This window comes from Chiroxiphia lanceolata, chromosome 22 (genome assembly GCF_009829145.1).
Source record: "Chiroxiphia lanceolata isolate bChiLan1 chromosome 22, bChiLan1.pri, whole genome shotgun sequence".
In the NCBI taxonomy this organism is placed as follows: domain Eukaryota; kingdom Metazoa; phylum Chordata; class Aves; order Passeriformes; family Pipridae; genus Chiroxiphia; species Chiroxiphia lanceolata.
Window position 1 is genome coordinate 3525957 of NC_045658.1, and position 17468 is coordinate 3543424.

Here is a 17468-nt window from a genome sequence, read left to right on the forward strand (position 1 = left end):
CATTATTACAATATCTTTATTTTCTTTAGGTGTCCTTTCTGGTAACAGAAGATTCCAAAGTATCCACAGCCTTTTATTCTGGAGGCTTTTGCTCTCCAAACTTGCTCTTCTACAAACACAAACTGAACCTTGGACTGAAATACAGCCTTTGTCAAATATTTTTAAATGTAAATGAAAAGAGTTATTGTATATTAAAAGTTGGTTTAAGCCAATGTATAGCTGCTGTTGGAAAAAAAAAAAAAAACAAGCTGTCTGAAACACAACACTTGATTTGGGTTTCCAGGACAGCGAAGACTGATTGTACCACAGATGTCTATGGTTCCACTTGGTCTTTGGGGAACTGGTGATCCATTGAAAATAACTATATACGGGTTTTGACTTACTTTGCAATGTAACTAAGTCACTTGCAGATGAATTATTGCCCTGGTCATTCCTGTTGATGTGGCTGCAATGAGCTCAATGCGCTTGTGCGGGAGGTTTCGTTTATGTTTGGGGGTGAGCTGGATAACTGGAAAGAGAAGCAGAATTTTACCATTGTTTCATCCTGTACCTTGTTTTCAAACTTGATTCTTGCCCCAAAATTGGAAATTGTCTATCTGCTCATTACATTAGTGCAGGGGTCATGTTTCAGATTAGATCAGGGTATCAAGGTTTGAAGACCTTGAGCTGAGCGAAGTCGGTGCCTCTGTGCAGAGTGATCCGTGGCAAACTGGATGCAGGGTACAAATAAATACCACTTGGGAGCTTCCCACAGTGTCTGGGTTGAAAAGCTGTGTTGGGAAATAACTAGAGAAAGTTAGGGCTTGGCCTAGGAGGCAGATGGGGGGGGAAAACTGGTCATAACTTGAAACAGAAAATAATGGTTATTAAACGTGAGGGTGAAGATAAAGTTATGATTTATGAATTAAACATATTAAAAACAATGCACAAAATACAACAGAGTAGCCATGTTTAGATGCCATGTTGTATTTGAATATTTTTGTGCCAATAAATTACACCGAAATGTAAAGACTTTGGCTGTGTTCCTGTTTATTTCTTAGGCAGAGACAGGGAAGGAGACTAAGATTCTTTTTTTTCTTTTAAGGTGTCTATTGCCATTGACTTGTCTTTTTGTGCATGAGTTCAGGCTTTATTTCCCTTCTGATGGCAGCTGGAAGCAAAATTACCAAGACTGAATGAAACCTGTCACTTGTATAACAGAAACTTGACGTAAGAACCCCTAAATTTTTGTCTCCAGGAGATGTGATGCCGTCCGTGCAGTAAGAACATCAGCTTGCTGGGTCTCAGGGTCACAGCCACAGCTCGAGGGACAGCGTGGGGTGTACCTCAAAAATGGGAAACAAGGAGGTGGCAGTCAGGAATTTGGGTGGTATTGCCCCTGGCTCCTTTCCAGGCACTGGTGTGGCTGTCAAGGGGACTGAGCACCCCAATATAAGAAAGTTATTAAGCTGTTAGTGTCCAAAAGAGGGCAGTGAGGGTGAGAAAGGGCCTTGAGGGGAAGCAGCTGAGGGCACTTGGTCTGTTTAGCCTGGAGGAGGCTGAGGGGAGACCTCATTGTGGTCTTCAACATCCTCATGAGGTGAAGAGGGCCAGCACCCATCTCTTCGCTTTTTGACCCGTGACATGACCCGGGGAATGGCTGGAGCTGTGTCAGGGCAGGGTCAGGTTGGATCTCAGGAAAAGGTCCTTCCCCCAGAGGGTGGTCAGGCACTGAACAGGCTCCCCAGGGTTTGGTCACGGCCCCAAGGCTGCCAGAGCTCCAGGAGTGTTTGGACAATGCTCTCAGGGACAGGATGGGATTGTTGGGGTGTCCTGGGCAGGGCCAGGGCTTGGACTGGATGATCCTGGTGGGTCCCTTCAACTCAATAATCTGTGATACTGTGGGTCCCTGCTGGTGCTTTTGAGGGGAGACAGGGCCGGTGTCCCCCCCTCAGTGTTCCCCCTCAGGGCCCCCCATCCCACACGGGGGCTGGTCCCGTCCCGCCGCTGGGGGGCGCCACCGGCCCCTCCCCGCCGCTCTCCCCCGCCACCGACGCCGCGCTCTCGCGAGAGCGCCCAGTTCTCGCGACAGCTTCGCGCATCAACATGGCGGCCGCCGTGCGTGAGGGGAGCCCGGTGGGGCAGGCGGGCGGCGCCGGGACACCCGCGGACAGCGGGACATCCAGCGCCATGCCGGCCCTGCCCGGATTCGACAGCCCCGATGCCTTCGTCAAGGTGCGTTGGGGGAGCCCGGGGGGGAGCGGGACGGGCGCCGTCGCCCCCGGCGTGCGCGTGCGCTCGGGCCATGCCGGGAGCTGTAGTCCGGCCCCGCGGGGGCTGCGGGGAGACCCCCGCCCGAATGGCGACACCTATGAGGAGTCCCCCTGCGCGGGAGGGAGGGTGCGGGCCGGTCCTGCGAGTGCGGGGGCCGAGCGGTGCGTCGGGGCCTGTTGCCGCCTGGCTCGGGCCCTGGTCCTATCATCCACCTGGAATTCCTGGGGACCTTCGGGAGGGCCTGTGGCACGGGCATTACTTCACCTGGCGTTACAGATCGCAGCGTCAGTCTCGGTGTGTTTCACGTGTGCGCGATGCTGCTTCCAGAGAGGGAATGTCTGCCAGTTCCCAAGAAGGAAGCGTTGCAGCGTTTGGGGTTTTTTTGTTAAAATAATGAAGTCATTATCTATGTTCCTGCTGATTTAGGGTCACAGAATATCCTGAGATGGAAGGGACCCACTAAGACCATCCAATCCAACTCCTGGCCTTGCACAGGCACCCCAGCAATCCCACCCTGTCCCTGAGAGCATTGTCCAAACACTCCTTGAGCTCTGGCAGCCTTGGTGCCGTGCCCACTGCCCTGGGGAGCCTGGTCAGTGTCTGACCACCCTCTGGGGGAAGAACCTTCTCCTGAGATCACATGTAACCCTGCGCTGACAATTTCAGGTCATATCTGTAATACTAAACTGAGTTACAGATCCTGTTCTTAGATTTTAATCATTTTAAGTTCTCCAGATAGACCACGTGAACTTACTCTTGGTGAAAAGCCCCGCGATACCACACAATAGAACCACGCAGCTCAAACCAGCCAGGCAGGACACATTTCTCTCACAGGGTATGCTGGGCAAACAGGAACAAAATGCTGATAACGTGGTGTTCTTGCACAGTACGCCCTGGGCACGGTGGTGGCTGCAACAAAGGCATCCAACGGGCTCCCCCAGCCTGGCGACGAGTACGATTTCTACCGCAGCTTCCCTGGCTTCCGCGCGTACTGCGACACGCAGGGAGACCGCCTGCTCCGCTGGTAAGGGCCTGCTGCCCCTCCCCATGCCCCCAGCAGGCAGCCCCCTCCTCTGGGAACCCCGTGCTTTGCTGTAGGTAAAACAGTGTTTTACTTCACACCTGATTTTAGCTGCTTTTCTAGCCCCGTGACAAGCTTAAAGAGGGCCTTTCGTACTGATCGCCATGAAGAGCTGTGGCAGAGGGGAGCAGCTGGTGCCAAACAAATTAGTCCGTTTTAAAAGTCGTGGTGTGGTTTGTGAGAAATTAATTCTGGCACTTACTACTGTATAGGTGCTTCTCCTGTTCACTGCTCATGTGATGATATCTGTGGTTTGATTTGTTTTCAAAACTTTGAAGTGCAGAAAGTTGAAGAAAGCTGGATGTTTTAGGATTGAGATTGCCTGCTCACAGATTGCTGACAGCTGTGCTGTTCTCTTGCAAGCATGAGCCAGGTGATGCAGTACCACGGCTGCCGGAGCCTCCTGAAAGAGTCCAGCAAAGTGACAGGGCTGGAAGATAAATTTGATATGCTGGTTGACTCCAACGACGTCATTCTTGAAAGAGTGGTAAGCAAATTATTTCTGGATGTTGCTCTTATAAACTGTTCAGTTCCCATAACTTCTTTTTTCATTGCAAGAGTTTCAGTGGTAGCGCTTTCACAGTTGCAGTTGGTTTTTCCTCAGTCTGGTGTTTTCCCTTATTTTAAAACCCTCTCCATGTGCTGGGCCAGAGCTCCCAGCAGCTGAGGCAGGTGGGTTATGGGCCAGAGGGAGGGACTGCAATATGTGACTTGTGAGGAAACTAAGTACAGTTTGGCATGAAACCCTCACAACCTGGGAACAGTTCTGTACATTTTAGAGCTGCTTCTCTGAGGAAACTCTTCCCACCCTTCATGTCCAGCATGCTCCTCCCACATTTGTCTGTCTTGTGTTGTGGAGAATTTGGGGGAAATGGCAGTGGAGGTACCTACCTATGTGACTTCCTTTACTCAGTCTGACCAAAGTGGCTGAGTGTGGTAATTTAACAGGTGTTTCACGTTGCTTTTCTGGGTTTTAGAGTATTTTATTGGATGAGGCATCTGGAGTGAACAGAAACCAGCAGCCAGTCCTGCCAGCTGGGTTACAGCCCCCACAGATGATCGTTTCCAGCTGGAACCGTAAGGTGAGGCCCCTGTACTCAGTTTGCTGCGTTAGCTCAGCTCCTCTCCCAGCATTGGCACTACTAATTCTCCAGTGGAGTTCAGTAGTTAAATACTCTCTCATGTTTTTTTCACACATTCTGAGTCCCTCCCTCTTTTTTCCCTTTTCCTGTTCATTCAGACTTGATTCTGGATTCTCTGTGCTTTCAATTGCCATTTCAGTGTCATGTACACAACAGCCTTTCTTGTTCTTATTCATATGGATTCAGGATCCTGATTCAGAGAACTCTCATTCCTCAGTGCTGGACTTGCTGAGAAAAAGTGACTCAGTTTTGAGTGTGGGGTCGGGCTGAGTAGGAGAAACTCTGAATGTCTGTTAAGTCATGTGAGTTTTACCTGTGGTTTTTGAAATAGGCAGGAGAATTCCACAAGAGAACTCAGTCTGAAACCTTCCGACTGCTTCATGCCAAGAATATCTCTCGACCGCAGCTTAAGTTTCGGGAAAAGATTGACAACTCCAACACTCCCTTTGTCCCTAAACTTTTTATCAAGCCAAATGCTCTGAAACCTTTGCCTGAAGGTAAGGAGATTATTTTACTTGGGTGACCTGTTGAGAGTGTGTGACACAAACCTGGTCCTCACAGTCTAGAGGAGAAATTGACTGTAAAAACACATAACGGGAGATGTTGAGCATTTGGGTGCAGTGAGCTCTGTGACTCTGTTTACCTGTCTAATGTAAGAGTAGATCAACATACAGCATCCTCTTGTTGGTATACAGCAAATACTCTGTCCCAAACAGATATTGTGCTCTTTACGACCACTGAACATACATGAGAGTCACTTTTGCCTCAGAACTCTCGACCAATCTAGTTGACTTTACAGATGTTCTTTCAAATGAGTGAGGTGTGTAGGGAGACCTACCTTTGCTTTGGGTGATTTACCAGAGCTGCTGTGTAACACCCTATTTTGGTAACATTCTGCTGCTGATGGTTCATCCATAATCTCCACTGATGCCATTGTACTTTTAATAACTGAAGATTTTTCAATCTCCTTCCAAGCTTTTGAGCAGAACCACCTTGTGTCTTGCTTAACAGCAAGCTGGTAACTGAGTTGTCATTCGAGGTGCTGACAGCAAAAGCTGCAGCTCTAAATTGTTAAGATTTTTGATGCTTTGTGGTTTTAATAGGATCTCGTGGTGGGTGGAGGGGAGAGAGTAATAGGCTGAGAACGTGTGATGTGGGGGACCCAGTCCAGTTATTCCATATTGGTTGTTCAGCCCTCACAAAAAGTGGACGGCAGCGAAAGGAGCGCCCTGAGGACTTGGACGTGCCAGCTGCCTTGGCAGACTTCATACATCAGCAGAGGACGCAGCAAACTGAGCAAGACATGTAAGAAATGAACCTGGCAGCGAGGTGCTGGGAGCCCCATGGGTGGACCTGTGCCCGTGTGCTCCCGCCACGCTGGTGCTCCTCGTGTGTAACAGCTCTGCATGTGTTTGTGCCCACACTGCAGTGTGTGTGATTTGCTTTAGACCTCTGCAGTTCCATTGAACCTGTGCTTAATAACAGACAGCATTTCTGCCGGAGAGGGAAACTGCCGTAGGTGTCAAAGTCTCTGTGCTCTGGCCTCATAAAGGTGGCTGGGATTTAGCCTGTGCTTATCTTCCTAATTTCCACAGGTTTGCTCACCCTTACCAGTATGAACTGGAGCATTTCTCTCCACCAGATGGAGTTCTCAAGAAACCAGAACTCCAGGTTGGTGCCCAGTTTAATTTGCAGCTGCAGATGCAGTGCATTTACAGCCATACTTGACAAATTTCAGATCTGAGGGTGGAGGTGGGGGTGGGAGTTGACAGAGAACATGCCATGCCTAATTCATGTGCTCTGCCAGATGTACAGGCCCATGGAGGAAACACCCTGTCACTTTATCACCACACTGGATGAGCTGGTAGAACTAAATGAAAAGCTTATGAACTGTAAAGAGTTTGCCCTGGATTTGGAGGTAATCAAGTTGCCATTTCTGCTTAAAAGTTACATGTGTACTTTTAGGACCTAAGAGACCATTATATTCTTCTAGTTTATTTTGTCATTTTCTCTTTTTTTTGTACTTTCTGACATAAAAAACAGTTCATGACCCTGATCCATCAGATATTATCTATGAATTTGAATTAAAATCAACTTTATAAGTTTTCCAGTGGTAGGACTGGCTGCCTACTTCTAGCTGAATTTGATCTTCTTTCAGTTCATCCCATGGTTTTTTTATGTCATCTTAATAACTGCAGAGAGAAAGTTTGATTATCCAATTGTCTTTTTTCTTAAAGAAGTCCTTTTCTTCCTTCATTTGGGGTACTGTTTGTTTTATGGCATTACTTTTGTAATGAATCCTAGTTTACACCTCTCTTCCCCACTTTCAGCACCATTCCTACAGGAGCTTCCTGGGCTTGACATGTCTGATGCAGATTTCCACTCGAACAGAAGATTTCATTATTGATGCCCTGGAGCTGCGCAGCGACCTGAACATCCTCAATGAGACCTTCACAGACCCTGCCATTGTGAAGGTCAGCTGCCAAACTCACCACAATTCCCTTTTTTATTACCATTATTGGTTTAGTTTAAGTTTTATTATACTTAAAGTCACACTTGATTCTGCTGTCACTGTCATTTGTTCATGGACCTCTTTCCTTGATGTAAGTGGTGAACTACTTGCCGGTTGCACTCATTTAGTAGTTCTGTACTTAACAGTAAAGGACAGAGAAAAGAAATCTGGTCCTAGACACATGAATATGAAAGCACAGCACCACCAGCCTGGAGTAGAAATGTTCTTTGTATCATTCCCAACTTGTTTTGCTTTTCAAGGTCCTTCATGGTGCTGATTCAGACGTGGAATGGCTGCAGAGAGACTTTGGTCTGTACTTGGTGAACGTGTTTGATACTCACCAAGCTGCTCGGCTCCTCAATCTTGGCAGGCATTCTTTGGAACACCTGCTAAAGCTGTATTGCAGTGTAGATGCTGACAAGAAGTACCAGCTGGCTGACTGGAGGATACGGTAAAAACTGACCCCTAAATGGGCTGGAGCTGCCAGGTAGCTCTTTCTCCTTGTTTGCACTGCTAGAGCTTCTAGTTGCAAGAAGCTAGTTATAGGTTAGTTATAGTTATAGGTTAGTCTCTAAGTGAATGAGCACAGCATTCACCTTGGCTGTGCCTTAAGTTTGGCCATGGAACAGAGCTTAACCACTGCAGGGTTATGGAGTCAGTCTATATTTGCTCCCCCAGAGCCCCCACGAAAACACTGTCACCTGTACAAGGTGCTGTTAGAGCAGGGAGCTTGGGCTGTGCAGGTGCACCCTACACACCACAGAGATCCTAAATCTACTTTATGTAGGCTCTGCAGAGACAGCAGAGTTATGACAAATACCACAGCAAGCAGTTCTGCCATCTGACTCAGCTGCAGGGCAGTCCTGCTCTCTGGCAGGACTGTGAACAGGATGCCATATGAATTGGAGAGGGCACAGCATGTTACTGCTGTGGGCCAACAAATCCTTCAGCAAGGAAACAGAGGAATTTCCATGTTAGTTCTTGGCATGTCTCGTGTCCAGTTTGCACTAATATGCCTTGCAAGAGGAAAGTGGCAGTTTGGTGGGACAACTGAAACGTGTTAATGTAATTGTGGCTCCTTTTCTAGCCCTTTGCCAGAAGAAATGATGCAGTATGCCCGTGATGACACTCACTACTTGCTCTACATCTATGACAAAATGAGGGAGTCGCTGTGGGAGAGAGGGAACGAGCAGCCCACGCAGCTGCAGGTTGTGTGGCAGCGCAGCAGGGACATCTGCCTGAAGGTAAAGCTTCACCTGGATGGATTACCTGGATCAGGATATGGGCTTGGGACAGAAGGTCCTTTGCCTGTTCTACTCTCTTACATAAACACTGGTTGTTTTCCTCTTTGTGTATCTGAAATCAGCTGTAGAAACTGCCTCAGTCATGTGCAGTCACTTGTTTCACTAGCCAAAATCCTTGGATTCAGGTGCCTTCCTGCTGTTTTTTGAATGTTAGCACTCCTTGGCCTCACACTGCTTTCAGGTGTGTCTTTTTCAAGAGAGATGTTACATTTCCAGTTCTGCTAGATGTTCCTAGAAGTTCACAGCCTTGCTGGAGTTGTCTTACGAGACAATTATGTTGTGCCTGGAAAACACTGTCTATGAAAATAGGCCTTGTGTAATATAGAGAAGCTTGAAAATACTGAAGCTCCTCCTGGAGTTGATGAGGGTGGTTTTCCCCTAAAAATGGATGAGATGTATGTTTTTCAGGAATAGACTCCTAGCAATCATTTAGGATAAGAGCTCAAGACACATTGTACCAGAGTGCATTCAGTCCCCTGATGTCAGTGTGAGATTCTCTGTCACAGTGGAGCAAGGCAAACTAGAAAGCACAAATCCAATACTGATCACGAGTGTTTCTTTTTTTCCTGTCCAGAAATACATCAAGCCCCTCTTCACAGATGAATCCTACCTTGAGCTCTACAGGAGGCAGAAAAAACACCTCGACACCCAGCAGCTGGCAGCATTTAGGTTGCTGTTCGCATGGAGGGACAAGATAGCACGTCAAGAGGACGAGAGCACAGGGTAGGAAGTCTTTTGTTATGGACACTGGCTTAATACTTCAGTAAATCTCTTGGACTGTGCCCCTTCCACTCCTGAGATGGAACCACTTTGTAGAAATCACTGTACTGCCTCAGGCTGCTTGTTACTCAGAAGTCCTGTTCCATTAGCAGTAAATTCTTACAGGTACCTAGATCAGTCCTACTTAATTCCTTTTCTTTTTAACTGATGTAATCTTCTCAGACCTTGTAATTGGGGCAGAGTTGTGCACTTTGGAGGTATTTTTAAGTGTTTTTAACATTCTGTTACGTTCACACCGCCTCTTTGTGTTGTAGATACGTGCTCCCAAATCATATGCTGTTGAAGATCTCAGAGGAGCTACCCAAGTAAGTTCTGTTCACCCTGAAGTAGTCTTATTTGGTTTTAATATCCAGCAAGTTCCTTCCTAGTGTGTCATGACTTCTGCAGTTGGTCCCTTCCTTCCAGCTGCCAGTACTGCTTTTCTCTATAGTTATTTGGTTTGGAAGAGAAATAAATAGCAATACTCCTTGGGAAGGCTCCAGGCTTCTGGGATACATCTCTGACTTTATTCCCCTAATAAACCACATTCTTTTGCATTGTTCTGTGTCACAAATTCCCCTGAGATTCCCACACTATTACAGAGCAAGAGAGGGATGAGTTCCCCCCTAGCATTTATTGGCTTTTTTGCACTTCCTAGAGGGTTGGGAAGGGCAAGGGGCAGATCCCTTGAAATACCCAATTTAGACAACATTTTCCTCAACCACTTGGCACTCATCATCTAACATCCATACTTGAGAGTAATAAAAATGCATCTTTAAAGGTAGGCCCACTGCTGGGCTCAGCTTTCACAGGTGAATACTGAATGAAATGATGATGAGGAGAGTCAGACCACAGAAAAGTTAAATGAGAGGAGAGCTGACTTAATGTCTTCTCCTTGTCTGCACAAACTGATACAGAAGAATTTTATCACAGAGAATAAACTTTGACATATTAATCTGACTTGTCTTGCTCTGTCACAGTCAGGACCGTGGTTATATCCCATTGCACATCCTTGGAATGCAAATACCTGACATATTGGCCATAAATACAGCACACTGAATTTTCCTCCTCTCTCTTTAGAGAACCCCAGGGCATCATTGCCTGCTGTAATCCCGTCCCACCCCTCGTTCGCCAGCAGATTAATGAATTGCATCTGCTCATTCAGCAGGCCCGGGAGATGCCTCTTGTCAAGGTAGGAGTAGCTGGTACCACACAGGAGACTCATCACTGGCTTTCCCTAAGCCGGGGACTGGAGCTGAGTGGTGACCTGGGATGATGTATGTGCTGAAGTTTGCTTTTTGGACGCTGAACGTGATGCTCTGTGGCAGAGCAGAAAGATCCGCTGCAGCTCCTTGCCTGTGTGCTGTTTGGTGGCTTACAGGCAGTGTGGTTCCCTGCAGAACTGGAGCAGCAAAGGAGCAGACACTGCTTGGACAGGGTGCAGTTGTCTGTCTTGCACTGCACATCTCGTTTGTCTGCCTGAGGAAGAACTGCACCTTGTGGAATTTGTTGGCCGTGTAAACGGACTCATAAATCTTTTACGGCTGTGGCGAGGCAAACAAAAACAGCCCTGGCTGCAAGAGCTTCATTAGTTGAAATGCATCATCAGCACGTTGATATTAATACAGCTTTCCTCCTGTAGTGAAACAAAAACACTTGTGAGCAAGAGTGTGTCCTTTCTGTGCAAGGAATATAAATATATAGCCAAGTGCAAACACTGCAGGAGAAGAAAGTAATTTTATTAACCTGCTAGCTTCTAATAAATGTGTTGAAAACATTGATAAGGAGGCCAGCCTAGAAGAAACAGGGCAGGTACATTTAAGTAACTCACTTTTCTCTCCCGTTCTAGTCAGAGATTACTTCCACTGTCAAGAAGAGAGCATCTCTACCCACCCCTGAGGTACTGTTTACAGGATATTTTTACCTAATGTCTTCAGCCTTAAACTTGGAAACAAATGTAGCAAAATTCTCCTTTCTAGTGAGTTGCTTATCTCATCTCTTTTACAGGTCTCTCTGCTTTAGCTTGATGTTCATTTTCTGTGCTAGACTCATAACATTACCAGCTGTAAATTGGTGTTTTACAAACCACTATAAAGCAGCACTTAAGGCTGTATCAGCAAACACTCTGGCTGCTGGACAGTTTCATATGTGTTAAAATATATTGACTGAGCTGTAAGAAGAGAGGTTTCAGATGAGTTTATAAGGCTGAGTCGTTCATTCTCCTTGTGTGTATGAAGTAAATCATCTCCATTAACCAGTGGGTATTTGCATAGGTAGCCTTTGATGCCAGGTGCAATGTGCTCTGGCAAGTGAGCTACATTAGGAATATTCCACCTCTGAATTTCATCCTTTTGTTTGAATTTCTGTCTTAAGTGTCTGCAGTATGTGAAACCATAGATTCATAGTGTATTAATGGTGTTTGTAATTTGAATCCCTCTGCAGAAGCTGGAGAATGCCCTCTTTGGACCACATGACAGCTCACGGATTCCTATGGATGATTTTCAGAACAACTCTGCCTTGGGTAATTTAGAGTTAACCTGAAAGCTGTGCTAATAATGCAGTGGTGGGGCTTTGACATGGAGGAAATAAACGGCCCTGAAAAAACTTTCAGAGGAATCTCATTGCACAGAAGAGCAGTAAAATACACAAGTATCTAATAAAAATTTTGTCTCCTTTTCGTGCAGAGCCTGCACCAGTTTTGAAAGATGCTTGTCTCTTCTCAGACAGTGAGAGGACAACGAATATCCAAGATAGTCAACCAGAGCCAGCATGTCTTGTTGCTACTGCCACTGTCAGCATATTCAGTGTAAGCAGCATGTTTGTGAGTGTCAGTATTGAAGTGTTAGAAAACAGACTTAATAATCTGATAAAACTGTGTGGAAGTGTTGCAAGAAATAATAAGGAGGGACGTGCCTGGCAACAGCACTGACTCCTGTCAGGTGTGTGGCATAACCCAGACAGCTGGGTTAGAAGGCCAGTAAATTAAATGTCTCTGGAGGGTCACTGCTCTCAGTGGGGTTCAGAGTGAGAAACAGCCATGCTTGAAACAGCAGTAGCCAAACCAAGAGAATATTCATGTTAATATTTCTTTTTTTTTTTTCTTCTTTTAAGGAAAGTGATGGAGATGAAGGAAATAAGAGGCCTTTAACCACTGCACAGCGGAAAGCTCAGCTGATAATGGAGTCCTTTGAAAATCCATTTAAAATGGTAAAAGCTCCCAATACATATTTGTGGTGGGACTCACAAAATACCCAGTGCAGAGAATGCCCTGAGCTGGTTTTTCAGGGGTATCTTTAAGACCTTGATAGAGCATCAGCTGCTCCTCACTGGAATCAAGGGGTTGTTCTTCTTGCAAAGGCACGTGCGGACTTGTTTTCAAAACACATTTAAATGCCTCTTGGATATAAGTCTACATAGTAAACAGCCCTTTCTCTAGTTTTTTTAATCAAGTTTGAGGTTTTTGAAATTTGCATCTCTACTTTATGGCTAGAGTTAGTGAGCTGATTTTTCTCCTGTAATGAATCAGGAGAACAATAGAATTCTGCTGCAGATTTGTAGTGGCAAATTACTAGGAAATAATATCAAACCAACTTTTTCTGGTGTGTGGTTGAGGGTTGGTTTGTTGGGGTTTTTTGGTTTTGTGGGGCTTTTTTCAGTTGGTTTTTCTTTAATATTTCTCTTGGGCATAGCTGCAGTAACTTCTCTTTTTCCACAAGGTGTTCCATCTGCAGAATGCTTCTCAAATATGAACTCACTGATTTACAACAAATAACATTTTAGCAATGAGATACATGTCATGTGCTGTGTTTAAAGCTAAATGGTTTTTTTTCCTCTCTACAGTACCTACCTCCAGAGGAGAATTCTACCTATATCTCACAATCTGCCAAGTTTGACCCATCATCAAAAATTTATGAGGTAAGGCTTGTGCTAAAAATTCCTACAAAGTGGTACAAAAGAAACAAATAAGTAGTTTGCTTTGCTTTGGGAACCTCAGCAATATAGTATTTTTTTTTCTTCTTGAGAAACTTGACATGTTTCTGTGGCATTTGTATTCTTTGGAGAACCAGGACTGGAGACATTCCACTGTCTGTCAGAGCTGCAACTACTACTGAAGTATCTGCCTTTGTTCTCATGGCCTGTTTGTAGCTCATAACTTTTAAAGCACTTGGTTTTACTTCACCTGGTGCAGCAGATCTTAATCACTTTTACCATCCAATTTGATCTTTTGTACTCTTAATGAAGACCAGCATGTGGAAGCAAGTTTATAAACTCCCTTTTGCCGTAAAACTTCAAACAAAGTGGTTCCAGGTGACACTTTTTCATTGCAGATCAGCAATCGATGGAAGCTGGTGAGTCAGGCACCGGTACAGAAGAAGCCCAAGAATGAAATCAGTAAGAAAGCAGCCCAGGAGTCAGGTACAGCCATTCCTCCCTTCCTCAGGGTGTGTGCCAGCATGCTCTTCCCTGTGCACATGGGTTGTTTCCTGTAGATGATGGATTTCCTGATAAATGCTGTAGTTTGGTAATGTTTATACTGTGTTTAGTTTGAGACTTGCTGCTTTGCTTGCTTTTTCTAAGCTCCTGGCTAACTGACTGCTGCTTTTTACAGTAATGCTTGTTTGTCTCCATAGCTGCCCGTGCCCAGGCACAGAAGGTGCATAAAAACACAGCACAAAACGTTGTGTCTGTTCGTCAGCAAGCCATGGTATGTCCTGGAATTCCCTCCTTCCAGCTGTGCCCATCTTGACTGTTAGAGCAGCTCAGAGTGAAACCCTGAACCCTGTCACTCTGGAACACCTGAATGTCAGTGTTTGGACAGTGGTGCTGCCCTGAGTGTAACAACAGGCCCTACTAACTGTGCTGTGCACACTGTCACATCCCTCCATGTGCTCAGTAGGGAATTTTTTCCACTGCTGCACTTCTGCTCCTCACTTGTTCCCCCAAGGCTCCTCACTTGTTCCACGTGGGCTCCCCCAAATCTGCCAGTGTGGCCACAGCAGGTCTCAGCCTCTGATATCCTGTGAAATGACAGCTTGGCTTTTTATCTCAGAAGTGCCTGCTGTGTGAGGAGAAAAAAACCAAAGCAGTTTAGGCCCCAGGAAGAGCACAGAGCTTTCTCCCCACACTGTTACTGCCACAGGCAGGAGCTGTCACTGGGGCCTGGCTCCACTGGGCAGTTCATCTGCACCCCGGTGCCTGTGCAGGGGTGTTTCATTCTCCCCTCCTGACCTTGTCCTTGTTTCTCTTCTGTGGGTTGCTTTCCCAGCAGGAACAAGCAAATAGGAAGAGGGAAAGAGACACGAGTGAAACGGGAGCAGAGTTGCCAACACAGGAGAAGAAACGGCCAAAACCCCCCCAGCAACCAGAGGAGCCGGAAGCACCGAAGCAGTTTACCCCCTTTGATTACAGCAAGTCCAACTTCAAAGTGTTTGCAGGTAAGATCTGATCCCCTGCTAGAGTGCTGCAGGCTGTGGAAAACGTTGCCAGCTGAGCCTGGAGAAGGCTTGTGGGAATGTGGGTGGCAAGGCAGTGCAGACTGTTACAGTGCACTTACCGTACAGTGGGGAAGCACTTGAAGAAGTTGACTCGAGGAATGTACACTTCAGCATCCCTTCTGATTTGGAAACAAAATCCTGAAACCATTGGCCAAGTGGATTGTGGGTTTGGGTTTTGTTTCTTTTCTCCATGGAGAAAGTCATCTGTTTAATTGGACTCAAGAACTAGGAGGCAAAGAGGATTGGACTCCTTTGTAAGAAACACCTATTCAAAAGCATCTCCTGTCCTTAAGAGACTGTTCTGGGTTGTACTGTGTGGGAGACTACAACAAAACCTCCATATCATCAGAGGAACACTGTGGAATGCATTGTTCTTTATGGAGAATTTTAATGACAGCTTCTCTCTCCTTTAGGGAGCAGCAAATCGAAGCAGTCGCCACAATTTGATCCTGCCAAGCAAGCTTACACAGGCAAGGTATGGGTCTGTCATGAAAAGAGGAACAGAAATGTGGGTGACAGTGTGTACCAAGCTGGGGGGGGGGAAAGACTTTTTCTGGATGTGCAGAATGTTCCCCAACAGTACTTGGTGCTGAGGTACAGCTTCCAGCCACGACTTCATGCTTCCCATTTAGCAGGAGCTTCCTTGGGGCCCCTCAGACTCTGTTGTTTCCCACTTCTTCATACATTATTCACACCTACACCTCCACACATCACAGGCATGACACTTGGACCACAGCACACCACTACAAATTCCCAGTACCAAATTCAAGGCACTCTCAAAAATCTCAGTCATTCCAGTGGTTCCAGGTCATTTCAGGTCTGTGTGTTGCTCATGTTCTCCCCAAGTGCTGTTATCAGGAAAACAGTCTGAGCTCAGAGATTTTTCACTTACTGCTAATTGAGATTGAAGAGAAGAAAGAAAACAATCAAACACAAACTTAGGGCAGTTCCTGTGCTGTCACCCCTGCAGACCTGGGTACCTAAACCCCCCCATCTATACCTGCATAGTGCTCACACATGGAGTTTGGGTGCTGATGTGTCATATCCATGGGCTTTCAGGCATGAAGTGACAGGAAGCCCATGTGTGAACTCACACATGCTTGGTCACTCACATGGGTGCTTGGTCATTAATTTTAAGTTCTGAAGCTCATTTCTTGCATTTCAGCTCCCCTGTGCATGCTGCCTTCCTGCATATTTAACTGGAGGGGAAATGTTACCAGGGAGCATCTGAGACATTCAAAAAAATTGTGTTTTAGAAGCTGAACCAGTTTATGCCTGACAGAGTAGGAAACAGTTTCCTGTGCAATCCCTTTGCCCTGTCAGTTGAAACTTGTTCCAGGATAAAAAATGAAACCAAATTGGTGAATTTGGGACAGCCTGTACAGGTCTTTCTGCCTAGCTGGGTAAGATTTGTTGTCAGTGGGGTATTGTGCCTCACATGTCCAGGTCAGAGCAGTAGAACAGCACTTCCTCAGGTGCACTCAGAGCAGCCCTAAAGCATAAAGCTCACGCTGTGGATGGAGTGGTGTGAGGGTGGCAGAAGCTGGCAGCACATGAACCTCACAGGATACACTGGATCTGGCAGGAACCTCACTGTGCTGGTGTTTTGTTTCTTCTCTGTGCAGAAATTTGCTGGAGCTAACAAACTTCAACAGTCTGGAAACCGGAGCATGTCCTACCTGGCGGGGAAAGCTGAGAGGTGTGTTGTCAGCCTGCTCTGACCCAGCTGGAGTGTTTGCACACCCCTGCCCTGGAGCCACTGGCAGAGCACAGCTATTGTGCTCTGCTGCTGTGGGAGCTTAAGCACATGTTTAATGGGAAGAGGTTGCATCACAGCTTGATGTCAGTTTAAAGGGGAAAAAAAGGAAAAAAAAAAAGAAACTTAGTCAGGATTAATGCAATCAAAGACAAGTCTGGGTGGAAGGTTTGAAATGCTGAGGTAAAAGTTTGTGTTAATGGATGTGGGAGTTGCTTTCTTTGACCACAAGGGTAGGTGGAGGTGGGGAGAACATCTGCCTGGCTTGGGAGGAAGACAAATAACAGTACTGCCAAGCATGAACATTCTTGTTCTGAATGGATACTTAATGTTTAGCTTACAAGAGATGATTCTTGTGTGTTACTTAGTCATAAAAGAGCAACACTAGGTAAGGGCAGCACTGGAGGGGGTAAGGGCTCTGTCTGCATCAGGACCCTTGATAGAATCATTGTTAACATCGTCTGTTTTCAGTCTGGAGTGAATTTAGAGCAGGAGTTAAAGTGTTTGTGTAACTCTTTTGCAGGGGTTCGACACACCACTGGCCAAAGAGATAATCCTTGTTACAGGACCTGTGGGAGTTGCTGCTGAAGGAAACAATAGTTAGAAGCGTTGTCACCATGAGGAGGCAAATACCGGTCATTGAGCAATTTTTGTACAGAAAATGTTTTTAAGACCATTAAACCCCTTTTTGTTCCAAAAGGAAAAACATCTTAATTGATGCCACTTTTAATATATTCGCATTGATTTTTTTCTAATTATACTCATAATGTTGCCTTTTTTATAATTTTGAAAGTTTATCCTGTTTCCTCAAACACAGTTAGGCTGAACTTGTCACTTGTTGGAGTTGCCTGAAGTCCAGAGCCAGCATATCAATGGAGTATGAGAGGAACCTCTTGACACCTCTAAAGGCAGCACAGAAATAATAGATTCAGTAGATATGACTCAAACCCCAGCAGTCCAGAGGAGGAAATGAGGCCAGACTGTCTTTTATGTTAGACCTTGCTTACAAATTGAACTGCACAGCTCAACTCTTACAGGACAAGGTAATATGAAAAATGAGTGTGTTTACCTGGCAGTGTTTGTGTATTTTTAAACAAAGACTTTATTCCAAGGGGAAAAAAAATAGTTAGGATACTTTTGGGATCAGAGGTCAGTGGCTTCACCAT

General features: G+C 45.9%; 2 protein-coding genes across 4 annotated transcripts in view; both read left to right on the forward strand.

The window, feature by feature from the left end:
* The window catches only part of MTOR (mechanistic target of rapamycin kinase), a 62472-nt gene extending 61463 nt beyond the window's left edge, over positions 1 to 1009 (forward strand). The window contains exon 59 of one of the 2 annotated variants that reach the window (XM_032709021.1): positions 30 to 1009. In XM_032709021.1, the coding sequence (XP_032564912.1) occupies positions 30 to 45 (16 nt within the window). In that variant the 3' untranslated portion in view covers positions 46 to 1009. The remainder of the gene's footprint in view (positions 1 to 29) is intronic. The other variant, XM_032709024.1, reaches the window with a different exon arrangement.
* A 1072-nt stretch (positions 1010 to 2081) lies between these two features.
* EXOSC10 (exosome component 10) lies at positions 2082 to 17377 on the forward strand. 2 transcript variants are annotated; one of them, XM_032709058.1, is made up of 25 exons: positions 2082 to 2214; positions 3141 to 3277; positions 3698 to 3821; positions 4312 to 4416; positions 4808 to 4973; positions 5670 to 5781; positions 6072 to 6147; positions 6284 to 6394; positions 6807 to 6950; positions 7249 to 7439; positions 8076 to 8232; positions 8867 to 9015; positions 9327 to 9377; positions 10132 to 10243; positions 10901 to 10951; positions 11494 to 11572; positions 11736 to 11857; positions 12163 to 12258; positions 12892 to 12966; positions 13380 to 13467; positions 13683 to 13756; positions 14318 to 14486; positions 14960 to 15021; positions 16172 to 16245; positions 16826 to 17377. In XM_032709058.1, the coding sequence occupies exons 1-25, from the start codon at positions 2086 to 2088 to the stop codon at positions 16854 to 16856; spliced, it is 2685 nt and encodes an 894-aa protein (XP_032564949.1). In that variant the 5' UTR covers positions 2082 to 2085; the 3' UTR covers positions 16857 to 17377. The 2 variants fall into 2 exon arrangements, with proteins under 2 accessions (XP_032564949.1, XP_032564950.1); XM_032709059.1 differs by having other exon boundaries at positions 2095 to 2214; positions 14321 to 14486.
* The last annotated feature ends 91 nt before the right edge of the window (positions 17378 to 17468 follow it).

Excerpts from the sequence above, each read along its gene's own strand:
- EXOSC10 (XM_032709058.1), top strand. The coding sequence starts at position 2,086 with ATGGCGGCCGCCGTGCGTGAGGGGAGCCCGGTGGGGCAGGCGGGCGGC. Across the intron at positions 12,967-13,379 it reads CATCATCAAAAATTTATGAG|ATCAGCAATCGATGGAAGCT; the intron begins GTAAGGCTTGTG and ends TTTTCATTGCAG. Across the intron at positions 13,468-13,682 it reads GAAAGCAGCCCAGGAGTCAG|CTGCCCGTGCCCAGGCACAG; the intron begins GTACAGCCATTC and ends TTGTCTCCATAG.